Source organism: Chaetodon trifascialis, chromosome 21 (assembly GCF_039877785.1).
Source record: "Chaetodon trifascialis isolate fChaTrf1 chromosome 21, fChaTrf1.hap1, whole genome shotgun sequence".
In the NCBI taxonomy this organism is placed as follows: Eukaryota; Metazoa; Chordata; class Actinopteri; order Chaetodontiformes; family Chaetodontidae; genus Chaetodon; species Chaetodon trifascialis.
The window spans coordinates 5,718,817-5,733,340 of record NC_092076.1 but is presented as its reverse complement, the minus strand read 5'-3'; the positions used below and the strand labels follow the sequence as shown (position 1 = coordinate 5,733,340).

The window sequence follows — 14,524 nt, the reverse complement described above, 5'->3', positions numbered from 1 at the left end:
GCCTGAACATTTCTCAAATATTTTCCGAGTAGAGTCGATTACCACATCTTCTTTGAGCGTATTTGTCTGCCCTTCTCCCGACACAGCCTCTCCACTGCGCTCTCGTGTGTGAAGCAGGGCCGTCACACACCGACAGCCTCGGTGGGAAATTAACAGCAGCCAGACGAAGGCCAAGTTTGGCTGCCGAACATACCGACATTACACATGTTTGGAGGCTGCATTTTAAATTCAGTCTAATGTGGGTGATTGTCCTTTTGGGGCATGCATTTTTAGATAATCTAGTGGTTCTGCTGATTTAAACTCCATGAATAAGACATTATGAATTCAGTAAAGCATATAAATAACACGGAGTGCATGCGATGAGACAGTTGAATGATCCAGCACTTAAAAACTCAGCTCGCTATTGTGTTATTTCATCCTGTTTCTTTTCACAAAAACAGACTTTATAGGTCATTTTTATGGAAATGTCAGTCTGTCACTTTGATCCAGGCTGAAAAGACAGCTCGTCATTCATGGCTGCCTCGGCATAACTAACGACATTCCCATCTGTGCTTTGTTTTCTGCTAGTTAGCAAATGCTAGCATGCTAACACACCAAGCCAAGACGCGGTAAACACTGTAGCATGGTCATAGTTAGCATCTGATATTAGCATTTAGCTCAAAGCACCACCTCAAGCAGCCTCCCAGCAGAGTTTTTTTTATCATCAACTAAAAAGCAAAAGTTTATTTCATAATAATCTTACTGTACTTATTCACTGATTTTTGAACACTCTGGCTCTCCGTACTTCTCGGCCCGTGACAGCCTGCACTTCTCATGAAGCACCCTCGGCCAAATGACTCACACAGGCAGCGTCTCTTCTTTCAAACGTGTGGTTTTTATTTGATAATACTGAATATTTTGTCCTTCGCCCGGACTTACACAAAGCATCAAACACATGCACAGTCCTCTATTCACACAAGGTACCCATTTCTCATATCTCTACACCTCCTCCAAAAAGGATGAATCTCTCTCACTCTCACGTTACTCCAGCGCAAGAGGACCTTCTCACCTCGACACTACAGCTAAAGACATCGTGGACAAAGACAGCGAAAACACACAAAAATCATGACAGGTATAATAATAACACTGAAAAAATACAAAGTAATGGAAAATGGAAAGAGTTTACTTTTAAATTATGCCTCTAATACTCCGTCATATATATATTTTTGTGTTAATGTAGCTTGAGGTGTATAAAACAGCACTGTAAACTTTGATTGAGTAACTTGCTTTCTATGACAGCGATAAAGCTTTCATTAATAACTGGAAGGAGCAGGAAAGACGAGTCAAAGCTAACATTAAGCATGTAAGGACCTTATTACTCATGAAATGGACCATCTGCGAGAATATATCGGCAAATCATGAAACTGCTGTTGGCATTTACAATCAACAGATAATACAAAGACACTGAAATAACATCCCACGAGCTCTTTTTGTTTCCCTTTCACACATAAAATCTGCAAAAAGATCCCTTATAGCCGAACCTCACACACCCCTTTTCTCTTTCATCGCGAGTACTGTTTTATCCGTAATGACAAAGGTAGCAAGAATAAGCTTGCGTTTGTGAATATGGACCACCAAAAGCACTCAAAATAGGCGAAATCTGCACCTGAGGTGGATCTGTCGGTCTGGGCGAACGATAATAACTGTCACATCAGAGTGTTCAGGCTCTTGTCTTTACTGGAACTCATCCTCAAAAAGTGCAAATCTAGTTCTAATGCAGTAAATAATAATTATCAAGTAACAACAAAAGTATATGCATAGGTACTGTACAGCTACATAGTGGGGACAACAAGGGAGAGGGATGAAGATGAGATGAGGAGAGAATTTGGGGATATTTCTGATTGGTTTCTGTGTTTTACCTCACGAGCAGGTTTGAATTTAGAGCGCTCATCTTTACACAGCATAGACTGGTCCAGTGAGGCCCGCGACGGGCGCAGGCTTCAGTTAAAAACCACAACAAGGAAAGAGTTTCACCCAACGGAGCCAGAAAAGATCAGCCGTGCACGATGACTCATGTTCTTTTTAAAGAAAACAGCCGAGCGTGTCGTCGTGGGCGTCCGACGTCACCGGCGGCCAAGCGGCTCCCGGCAGGGACGACGAGAGGAGCGGCAACTTATAGCGTTCGCAGAGAGGGAGACAATCATTTAAAAAAAGGCAACTTGGAATTTGGCTTTGGAATAAAATGGAGAATGAGGTAATAAAAGTAGAAACACGATGGGTAACGAATGATCGTCCGTGGATCGGGGCTTGATTGGTAGAGTCGGAGAGCAGAGCTGTTAAAGAGCTTTGCGGGGCAGGAAGTGCTCTGTCTCACCGAGGATTTATTTCCTCCTGACGCCAGCCTCAGGAGGAAGGTACATCATCACTTGACCAGTCTATGTCTCATGATGCTATTTTGCTTGTTTTCACAGACGCTGAGTCTGAGAACAACCTCTGAGCCTCTTCGGAATCAGTTAATGTTGAGCAACGCCGAGGCGGAAAGCGGCCTCGCGTGGCTTCCTCGGACTGAAATGTTTACTGACAACAAACACAAAGAGAGGCGAAAGGTTGTTTTCAGACCAGCAGGTAATTTCAGTCACATTAGCGTCGCCTATCTTAAATTTCAATGGAATCGTTTATGTTTATTTTCACCAGGCTGTGTAGCGGGCAGTCAGGTGTGCTGCGGGATTAAGGCTCCTCCCCATCCAGGAACTCCTTCTTGGGTGACGCGACGCCGCGGTACCAGGAGCAGGAGTTGTCCGCCCTCTTGATGCAGGCGTAGTGGTTGGCCTGGCGCCCGTACACCTGCTTCTCAATCATCAGGTCCGTCCACAGACACTCCTCGGGGGCGGAGATCTCGCAGGGCAAAGAGGGACAGCGCACAATCTGCAGAGACACAGAGAGGAATCAAGATGTGATGCCATATTATGCTTTTTGGGGTTTTCCCTTTCCTTTAGTGTGTTATATATCTATTTCTGTGTGTCTGCAAAGTTACAAAAGCCAAAGTCTTCTCTTCCACAGAAAAACCTTCATGGCAGAAATAATGACATTATTAGCATCAATCTATTAGCTAGTTCCTTCAGACCATACAAAGACCGCTGGAAGCTTTAATGTTATTGGCCCCTTGGGCAGTGATGCCGAGGCTAATACGGATCAGATTCATGCTCTAAACATGAACATGAAATACTACTAATGCCATAGTAATATACCTTACGATACCTTACTGCTAAGCTGTGATCCTCAAGCTTTACACATAATCAAATCCCATTTGATTAATGCTCAACATTTCTTCCAATGTATTTACATTCAGTAATCATCTCCATATACTAGTTTTCATTGGTGGTGGCGGAGTCCGCCATATCCGTGCTGGATTCAGTCACAGGATGTAATCCAGCGTGATCATAGCTCACTAATATCACTGTTTGTGGTGCTAATCAGACAGTATTCAGCTGCTGCTTCACATTAAAAAAAAAACAAAAAAACAATAGAGGTGGGAGGCAGTTAGCTTAGCTTAGCACAAAGACTGTAAACAGGGGGAAACAGCTAGCCTGCCTCTATCTAATGGTTAACCTGCACCTCTGTTTAATCCATACAAAAACCAAAGCCTACAAACAAAAATCAATGATAGAAAACAGGAAAAAACTATTTAAATCCTCTCATATAAGATGCTGGAAACAACAAGTAATCGTCTTTTCCTTTGAACGACTCAGTTATGAAAGCAGATATCCACTGATTTTCTGTCATTTAGTTCAGTCAGCTGGTCCATAGCTCTGCGTCCTAACTCACTGTTCTGATGTTTGTTGTCGCAGCTGTTGTTGTGGCTCGTGTCTCGTGTCTCGTCTCGTTCGCCCTGTTATGTCTGGTTTTGTGCTCCTGGAGGGGAAACTCTGGGAGATAAACCGTAAGTACACTGACGGCCCTCCGCTGCCTTACCTTGCATTCACAGCCCATCTGGTAGCGCTGGCTAAGGCCCTTCTTCTGGGTGTTGCTCAAGGAGTCCCAGAGCATGATGTAATCACACAGGGTCACATGCATGCGCCCGCCGGCCTCGGCCTTGCCTGTGAAAGAAGGAGACGGCGATAAAAGGCTTCATAATAACAGACACGTGACAGAGAATTCAGAAATAACAAGATCATGCATGCAGGAAAACACCAACACCCACCTCCTGATGCAATATAAATACTCTCAACGTACAAAAAGTCCCAAACTATGATCATCAGATAGGATTCACAGTGATACAATCTGTTACTTTTCAGACTGGAAATGCTTGCAGGCATCAATGCGGACCACTTGCCCTCATGAAAAGCTGGCGTTTACGCTTCACACACGAGCGCCAACAGTCAAAACAAGGAGATATTTCGAGTTGAGTTTACAGATCTGCTGAGGCCGCGTCCTCCTCGTTTCATTACTATCTGTCTGCAGAGCAACTCTCAACATGTCGAAGTCTTCACAGTGTGTCCTCGCAGACGGACTGACTCACGTTTCACTGCCACTCTTCCAAATGTTAACCCTTTGAACCAGAGAAAGGATGAATCATTTTAAAAGACGCCCCGGTCGGCAGAAAGTTTACTGTCTTTCCCACCGCTCAGGTCCTACATCTTGAAGAAGTAAAGGCAAAAAAAAGTGTCTGAGAGAGAGGAAACGCTGGCTTCAGCAGTTCCTCCTCTTACAACTCTGTGTGCTGTAATTAGGGCCGAGTGTTTGCGGGTGCATCTCTGTCTGCGATGGGGAAACCAGAGCATGCATGACATCATGATCCTCACTGTACTATGTCTCATTCTGCTGCTGATTGCCTGAGCTGCTCTCCATAACAATACCGGCCAGATTTAGCACACAAACATCAAAGCAGTGGTTCGACTTGTTGGGAAATATGCTTCTTATTCTGAGGAGACTGATACCACTCACACATCTGTCCGTTAAACATGAGGCGACAGCCAGGAGACGGTTAGCTTAGCTTAGCTTAGCATAAAGACTGGAAACGGGGGGAAACAGCTAGCTAACCTCTGTCCAAAGCGGAAACAAGTCGTAAACACAACACTGACACATTTCTCATCATCATATGGCGAACTTTTTAGCAAACAGCTGCCTGTTTACACGTCCAGTCCAATCTGCACTCCAGTTTTAGCTCTGTTTTTGGTCTCTACCATCTCCTAATGGAAATATCTGGCTCTTTAGCTGCTAAATGCACCGCTCTGTTCACTAGCTAGCTGCTAACCGTATGCTGTCTGCTGCTGAGAAGGGGGTGTACGGTGGGTTTTAGGGCTTTTGCTGAGCCCAAAATGACATGATGAAAGGAATAAAGGCTGTAAAAACGCAGCCTTGTGTTAAAAATCACATCTGTGAAAATTCATTTGAATACAAGGTCAAAAACAGCCACTGAGGCACAATGCGCCGAACTAGCAGACGCTCCCTTCAGGCGGTTATCTCCTGAAGGGAAATGTTTTATTTTCATTTCACGGTCATCTCACCTCGAGCAGGGACAACGAGATATACCTCCCAGGAGCTCAAGCTGCAGCACGACAGACGAGGTCACTCCCCGTCTCTGCGGGGTTTAGTCAGCAGCGTATCATTACCCATAATAACATAAACAGTTACTCCTCCAACACACAAAATGGCCTGTTGTCCTTTATCCGATCTCATGTTTGTCTGCCAGGCTGTTTACACCTGGAGGTCGATATCTGATTATCTGTCTGTGAATTCCTGCTGCTTTCCTGTCTGTCTGTCTGTCTGTCTTTTTATTCTTTCACTTCTTGTTTGCGTGTTAAAACTTACAAAAGTGAAATCATATCAGCAGCAGTGTTTAAAGGAATACAGCAGCAGTTCATTTACTCAAACAGAAATTGAAGTACACCTTTTCTCTTGCTAAAGGGAAATTAATCACTTTAGCTTCTGAGTTATTAATTCAGGTACATTTTACCAATTTGAAATACAAAGCAGCCTCACATCACATCACCTTTGATTAGGTCCTGTTTAGCTTTAAAGCTGCTAAAAGCTCTAATTCTCTATGCTGCAATGATTAGTTTGATTCTTGTACTTTGGGGGACATTTTGACTTTAGATAGCAGGGCAGAGAAACGCTAAGTGTGGGGGGTAAAAACAGGAGAACGACATGAGGCAAAGAGTCCAACAATCATTAAGTTTTCTCAGTTTAGGCTAGCAGTTTCCTCCTGTTCCCAGTCTTTATGCTAAGCTAAGCTAGCTGCCCCCTTGCCCATACTAAACGCAAAGATGTGAGAGTGGTATCAATCTTCTCAAAGTGAATCTTATCAAATACAATATTTCCCAAAATGCTGAACTATTCCTTCAAGTGCAGGCATGGGCCACTTTCCATGATCAGATTTTTGGTATCGCGTTGCTGTCAGTTAACAGGTAAGACGACCAGCCAGCCAATCGCTCCAGAAACATAAAACGTACTGAAACACACCTGAGATCAAGTACTCCTTCTTGCCATTGGCATCCAGGGTAACGCCACAGACAGCGGACACGGGAGCAGTGAAGACAGCCTCGATGTCCTGGTTAGGACCTTTGAACATCTGGAACACAACCACAGCCACAGGGTCAAAGGTCAGAATGAAGGAGCCAAAGTCTGAAACTCTTCTGACTGAAATACCACCAAACATCTGGTGGATACTCCATCAGTGTATTCTCACCTTGATCTGTTTGACCTCATACTGGATCCTCTTGATGGGGTTCCCATAGATATCATTCCCAGAATCCACCTCTTTCTCTCCCACCACCTTAGCTCGAATCACTGTAGGGGACACAGAGGAACATGAACGTTAAATGATCCCACCATCAAACCACAGAAAGCACAAAGACGAAGCCATTTCCATTAAAAGGATGCAGACAGAGCGCTGCTGTGAGCAAACGCATGTGTGACCAAGGTGTGTTTAGTTAACTGCACGGCCGCGCATGTGCACACATAAAGATAGCAGAGAAGCTAAATCAGAGTGAAAGAGAACGAACCAATACAAAAAACTGGGTTCCACAGTGACATGACAAGAACTTATTTTGTTCTTCATTTCATCAAATGAGCAGTTTTCAGATTCCAATTAATTGTTTTGTCCATAAAATATCAGAAAACAGCGAAAATGCTCATCATAGTTTCACAAATCACAAGGTGGCGTCTGCAAATGATCACATTGAAACTCAGAGATTCAATTTGCAGTGAGATGAAACAGAAACCAGAGAACATTTGGCACTGCTGCTTGAAGAATTTAAGAGATTAATCGATTATCAAAAGGCTTTGCAGATCATTTTTCTGTCTGATTGATCGATTCCACTGAGAGTCGTTAACTGAAAACATCACCCGAGCCTCAGTTTGTTGCTCGCCACATCCCGGGCCGACAAAAGGGCAGATGGACGGCAGCCAGCGCCACCTCAACAGCTGCCTCAAGTCTCAAGTGCACATACCACACTGAGGCACAGCAGCGACCATAAAACGAGCCGGAGCAGCTCGGCTTCGGCTTCTACAGTAGCCCAGTCAATGAAAACCCAACCGAAGGTTTCCATTGGGTTCAAAACTGCACGAGGGCCAGACGCATTAAACCGACTTGGCCTGCAGAACAAAGCTTCCTGCCTCCAAACATGACTAGGAAACCATCAAAGGAGCAGAATTAAATAAGAATACAACTTGAAAGCTGATATACAGGGAAATAGTGGGCCAGAGGCACTTTTCTCACCGTGTGTGTGTGTGTGTGTGTGTGTGTGTGTGTGTGTGTGTGTGTTTTTTAACGGGCTGACTGGCTACATCAAGCTTCAGCTATGCTTAGGGCATTTATTCAGAATGGAAAATATGAGCAATAGAGAAAAAAAAACATAAAATAAGCAGGAACAGAGGACACGTACACATAGATAAACACACACACACACACACACACACACACACACACAGAGTTGACTGCTGTTGCTCTTACACCCTTGGGTTCAGTTTATGGCTTGGAGCAGACACAAATATGGGGGTTCATGGCTCCCAGACTTAATAGCGTCTCGTTCTCCTGCTCCTTCCTTCACCGCTTCCTTTTCCCCATTTATGTCTCCCCTGATCCCGAAGATGCATACTTTTCTGCCAACGCAACAACAACAACAACACCGGCCAGCTACACTACTACAACTGCAACAAAAAGATGTCGTAAAAGTAAACAATGGCCATCAGGTTTCCCTTCTTCTTCTCTCCTCCAACAAACTGAGACTCCATAATATCCTCAGATTTGAGAAGAAGCCAGAAATAGTAAAAGTTTGGTATTTGTGTTTGATAGAAGACCTGAATAATTAAACATGGTTGCACTGAGGTTCAGAGGTGGTTAAACCAATCCTCACCCTGAAGCATCTCAACCAGCAGGTGATGGCCTGAGCAGCAGACACAATGGTTAAATATATGTTAGGTGTAATAATTCTGCAGTGTTAGCGAAGGTGGTCTTCATTTCACAAAACAGGAAAGTCGTGTTGAAATCCATCACTGAATCCACTGAGGTTGAGCTTTCGATGATTTAAAGCTGCTCGAATCAACATTTTCATAATGATAACCAATCAAATGACTACATGTAACATGAACGAGGTCGCTGGTAACGACAAACCACCAGAGCCATCGAGTGACTGCAGGCACAGCAGGAAGCTGTTTCCAGGGAAAAAGCTCTGATAAGACCACCGAACACAACCTGCCCAACACCAAACGACACACAGTGAAGCATTTACAACCCAGATACCAAAAAGAAAACCGAATGTGATCATTTGCTCATCATTTTTGACTTATACTCAATTAAAAACAGCACAAAGGCACCTCATCAACTTCATTGATTTTTGTGAATATCTGCTTACATCTGCTCTACAGGAGCAACTGAAGACTGGGAAAGATGTTTAATGCTCCAAAAACACCTGTTTGGATCATTCCACAGGTAATCAGGTTGATTGGTGACAGGTGACAGCATCATGGTTGGGTATGAAAGGGGCATCCTGGGAAGGCTCAGTGGTTCACAAGCGAGGATGGAGCGAGGTTCACCTCTTTGTGAACACATGATTGGATTCTGTTTTTATTTACGTTTTAGGAACTTAAGTTGGAGTTGTTAAAGTTGTAGCTCCCTCAGGAGTCGGTGGAGACCAAAACAGAGCTATGAAGAGAGTGATGGAGGCAGTACGCCGCAGTACATCAGAACAGATCTGATGGTCGAGGAGTTTCCAAAACCGACCCTCTAACCTTGACACCTAACGTCATGCCCTGATTGGCCAGCTGGGGGCCAGCGGGGGTGAGCTGCTTTCTATAGCTCTCCTCTTTTATTTGTTACACACTATTTCTGTCATTTTTCATGTGCGCGAAGGAGTACATCACTGTGAATGACTTCCAGGAGAGACTGTCTGAAAATGTCTAAAAACTAAATCAGCTGGCTGGAGTTTGGCCATGACCCTGAATGCTGGACGCACATCCATCAGGCGGCCACAAACCGGCTGTCCGTTAACTTAAGGGTTCACATATCAAATTCAAAAAACAAAGATGATCATGTGTCAGTGTGTCTGAAGCTTGTCTGCGAGATAACACATTGGATAAGAGATCTGTTGACTCTTCGATGAACAAATCCAGTTTTTTTTTTTTCTTAATCAACTTGGAGCAGGAGACATTAGCTCCTCACAAGCAAACTTCTGCATTTTGGTTCCCCTCTGATGCTTATGCAAATACGCAGCCAGAGTACGTACACACACACGCACGCAGCAGTATACCTGGCTGGCACGCTCTCCTGCATTCCTCAGTTTTTCCGCTCTCATTTCCTGACCTCATTCTGAGCCACGAACTAATGAGCGAAGAATAAGCAGCAGGACACGACATCGAGGGGAGATCGCCCTGGAATTCACATGGATCGCTATTATCTGTCTTCACCTAAGTGTCCCCCCCCCCCGTAATAAAGCCAGAGCAGATAATCATGTGCAGTCTAAACAGCATGTTGCGGAGGCAGCAGACTACACAGCGTGATGCTAAAACAGCATGACTACCAGGGGCCTGCAGGCGGCCGCGTCTCACCGCAGGTTGATCCTGAAGTCATCTGATCACCAGCAGTCAATCAGCAGCCAGGAGCCCCCTCCATAAACCACCAGCTGACCCACATTTCGCCCGCTCCCCTACCCTGCCGGCCAGGACGACGTCTAATGACTTATACATGCGTATCAGTTGCACTACGCAATGTTTTCCATGCAAACCCCATATGACACACACACACACACACACACACACACACACACACACACACACACACACACACACACACACACACACACACACACACCACATCCTCAATGCCCCCCTTCCAATCCACCGCATGACTATCCATTTCTTTTTTCATATTCCAGTGACCACCAAATCATCCCCGACTTTCCTGGTGCGGTTTGCTCAGCTCCAGACGTATGTGGGCCGTCTGTTTAACCAGTCATTTGACCATAGACGAACCGCCCTCCAACACAATTCAGCCTGCCTCTGTCAACATCTGGATGAAGACATGTGCAGCAAAGACCAAAGCTCTGGTTTCCTGTGTGAGGTCTTCATGATGCAGTGACTGGAGCTGCACTGCGGTCAGCACACGAGAGATCAGGAGTTTTATATTTAAGAGATATTATCAACAATATTTGGCTTTTAGCGCCTTCGTGACAAAACAGGGCTAAAGGAGTTTTTGGCCTCTCAGTGGAACAAGATGTAAACACAATGCTGACGTAGCATCACTCTGTAAGTTGAGCTTGTTAGCAAACTGTTGCCTATTTATATCCAGCAGACACAGAGCAGCATTGTCGCCAATTTGGAGTCGTGTTTCAGGCCACCTGGTGAATAGAAGTGCAGTTTTCACTCTATTTCAGCTCCGTTTTGGTCTCTACCAACTCCTGAGGGAAATATCTGGCTCTTCATACTCCACTGTGTCCACCAGCTAACTGCTAAATGCATCTTTTTGGTAGCGTACAGTCGATTTTTGGAGCTTTTTCTCTGAAAAGCAACCAACACGTGGGCCAGAAAACCAAAACATTGAGCTGAAAAAATGCTTAAAGGCTGCAGCTGGGTGACAAATCATCACTTTGGGTGACTTCTTATCATCTGAGCCATTATTTAGAAAAGCATCACCGCTTTCCAGTGAAGTTTATGCTCAAAGTGTACATTTATTTTCCCTCTTGTAATAATTAAGTATTGATCAACTCAGAAATATTTCAACCTCATGACAAGTCTTTATGAGCCATATATGAGGGATTCTGGTAAAAAAAAATGCAAATACACAACATGATCCAGTTGTTTGTACTGTAAGATGCTGCCATCAGGCATCAAGTATTTTCAACAGAGCGACGTGAGGTTTTGCACCACAGGGTTAAACTTTGTTTCTGCGCATGTTGAGAAGAAAAGGTGTCTGCAGTCCCATAAACGGAGACGTGCACAGTGAGCGTGCACGTGTTGTTGCATGTCCACTCCTGCAGACAGCAGGGTGACTCTGGTCTTCCGCGCCGCCCAGCCTCAGGACAGTCTGACTGGGCAGGGCTGCCGGGGAAGTTCCCCTTTGTGGGCAACAGATTTATATGAAAGGAGGATGTTTGTCTCTGCACATGTGTGATTGAGTGTGTGTGTGTGTGTGTGTGTGTGTGTGTGTGTGGATGGTGCATGACACGGCTCGATCTTTATGGCCTGCGGTCTGACCCGGAGCATCATTAAGCATGAAAAACAGAAGGTGACACACGCACGCTGGTGCTGGTCCCTGCATGTGCAGCATGTGCGCGAACACGCCATGAAAAAACAACACAAAACAAATATCAATTGTCAGACCGCGAAGCTGTTGACAATGACGCTTTGTTGTTGCCTGCATGCACATTCTGGGCAGCCAAACAACCAACTCTATTCTGATTCTCTGCTCGCTGCGAGCCTGCAAAACCCATTTCTCCTCTCTCCAGCCCTGCCTTCGCCGCTGCCTGATGTGCAGCATCTTATCTGGGGTGTTTCTCCCCGCAGATTGGGGTTTTAAGATCCGCCAAAAACCACGGTCTCATCCTCAGGTCCACCCTGAAATCATCGCCGGACAATGACATCGACCACTGTTGCACATTTAGCGGTTTGCATGGCCTTCAGACGAGCATCCTCCCCCCTCAGCGGACAACAGCTACACTGACTCACACACCCTTTAAAAACAACATGAGCGCACCACAACACAACACGCCGTTTTTCAGACCTGCCAGCTCACTGAACTACTGAGTCACACCTGAAAATAGAGCGGTCATTTTGCAATAAGAAATCACGCAGATACACATCTTATCCACACGCACACCCATGCATGTGGAAGTGCGTGAATAAGGAGTCAAAAGAAGGGAGAGGGAGCCAAAGCAGTGTGGTCTTAAAGTTTCTCATTCTCAAGGATACCATGCATATTTTAACTTTGACCGTGACTTTTATTGCTTTTTCCCCAAAAACACACCCTGAGCTGACAGCCAGATGTCATCTGTAGCCAGAGAGAGAGAGAGAGAGAGTGTGTGTGTGTGTGTGTGTGTGAGTGTGTGTATGTGTGTGTGTGTGTGTCCCTGTGTTACACCGGAGCAAAAGTTGGGAAAACCCCAGCAGCATTCCTGTAATTCCTCCCAGCACCACCCCTCGCAGGAAGAAACAGGGCAGGAATGGAAATAAAAGAGGAGGAAAGCTCGCGGTGTGACATATTCTGTGGTTGAGATTCAATCCCCCTCCTCCTCCCCACCTCCCTGAAATTTCTCTTCACATTCTCCATCCCTTGTCCTCCTCTCCGCTCTTTCCCTCCTTGTCTCTTTCCCTCTCTTGTGCCACGTTGCCCTGCAGAAGCCAGGCGACGCCGCTTCGTCCCGGAGCCGCTGAGGGTGAAGCCTGGTAAACACACCACTGGGCTCCAGACCTGAGACATTATGTACAGCGACGGTCCCGGACTCTTTCCTGTCCACCACCCTGACACACACACACACCCTGACACACAGCAGAATGCAGCCCTCTTGTTGTGGCTTGCACGCAGACAATGACATCAGAGGGGATAATTAGCATAAAGTTCATTAAGGTCATTATTAACTCATCAGTGAGCGACACAGGTGCACTTTTAACTCCCTGTTGTGATGTTAAAATGCATTTTAAGGGGACTTTACCTCAAAATGAGCATGTGTTTATGTGTGTGGGTGTGTGCGTCCAGTCAGAACATGCCTCCATTACACTAAACAACATATTTTAATTGTATTCCTGCGCACCAAAGACGGACTCTGGGGGCATTTTAGAGGTGACGTTTGTCACCATGACGTGACAAAATCTGTCAATGGGGTCTGCAGTCTGAATGCAATGCGAGCTGTCGGGCCATGGCCTTGAGGAGCGACACCCTGCACCTCCGGGCTTTCCAACGGCTTCCAGATGCCTCTGTGCGCCCATTCAGCGCGCACCAGAGGCGGCCTGAGCGCCGCTGGAGCCCCCGTCAGATGTGCAGCAGCCTGGTGCAACATGGGCAAGGTAAACAACAACAACAACAACAACAACAATAATAACAACAACAGTCCCCGCCGCTGTACTCACCTACATCCGCGTTGCAGAACGCCTGTTGCGGATGCACCGGGGCGCAGCTGCACGCTTCCGCGAGCTCCTCCGCCCGCCACAGGACCAGCAGCGCGAGCGTGCAAAGGATGCCGTTAACGGAAAACGGCATTTTTAGAAACACTGATGCGGTGTTTTTTCTCGCCCTCGTCGTCGCTGTGCGCTGCGCAGATGCGTTGCGGTGCAGATCCAGCGGCAGGCAGCGGCGTCCCCGCTCCGCTTTTCTGTTTTTTCACCGATTAGCGACGTCGACAACGGCGGACGGTCTGCGCGCTCAGCTCCGGTATGAAGGTGAGGTGTTCGCCGTGTGCCCGGTGGCCCTCGGAGGTGTCTCGGCTGGTGTCGGCAGCTGTCTGTCTTTCGGGACTGTTTTCGTTTCCAGGATCAAGGCGGTTTTATAAAGCTGCCGTGCGGCTCCTCCCCCCGGCGGTACCGGCTGAACCGGCAGGGGGCGCTGCGCCCTCCGTCTGCAGCGCGCGGAGCCGCTGCATCAGCCCGCAGGCAGAGAGCTCTCCGGGATGAGCCAGTCAGAAACCAAGTACATTTACTCAAGTACTGTACTTAAGAGTAAATTCGAAGTACGTGCACTTCATCGGAGTATTTCCATTTTATGCAGCTTTACATTTATTTTAACTTCATACTACTTAATATTTTATTCATCTCGTATGTAAATATTGTCCCTTTGTCCAACATTTGTCTGACAGCTTTAGTTACTAGTTACTTTTCAGATTACAATTTTTCATACCCCTCCTCTCCAGTGAAAACCACGTATCTCCAGTGTTCATTTTTCTCTGACAACATTGAAGGATTAAACGATACTTTATGGATTAAGAAATATCTCCCACGTCCTAATCTAAACTCCTCAAAAAGCCTCCTGGATTTACTGGAAAATGCGGCGTCACAAAGCTGAAAACAGGCTGTTTTTCTTACATTTTGGAGATTTGTGGTTCTCACAGGACAGCGATGC

The 14,524-nt window shown here is 46.0% G+C and overlaps 1 protein-coding gene across 1 annotated transcript; it reads right to left on the bottom strand.

The window, feature by feature from the left end:
- Positions 1–855: 855 nt before the first annotated feature.
- On the bottom strand, positions 856–13,931 carry timp2a (TIMP metallopeptidase inhibitor 2a). The gene is made up of 5 exons (XM_070990607.1): positions 13,540–13,931; positions 6,668–6,768; positions 6,442–6,550; positions 3,952–4,076; positions 856–2,904 (listed from the first exon to the last, which is right to left on the bottom strand). Exons 1-5 carry the CDS (start codon positions 13,667–13,669, stop codon positions 2,707–2,709), a joined length of 663 nt encoding a protein of 220 aa, XP_070846708.1. The 5' UTR covers positions 13,670–13,931; the 3' UTR covers positions 856–2,706.
- Positions 13,932–14,524: the final 593 nt, after the last annotated feature.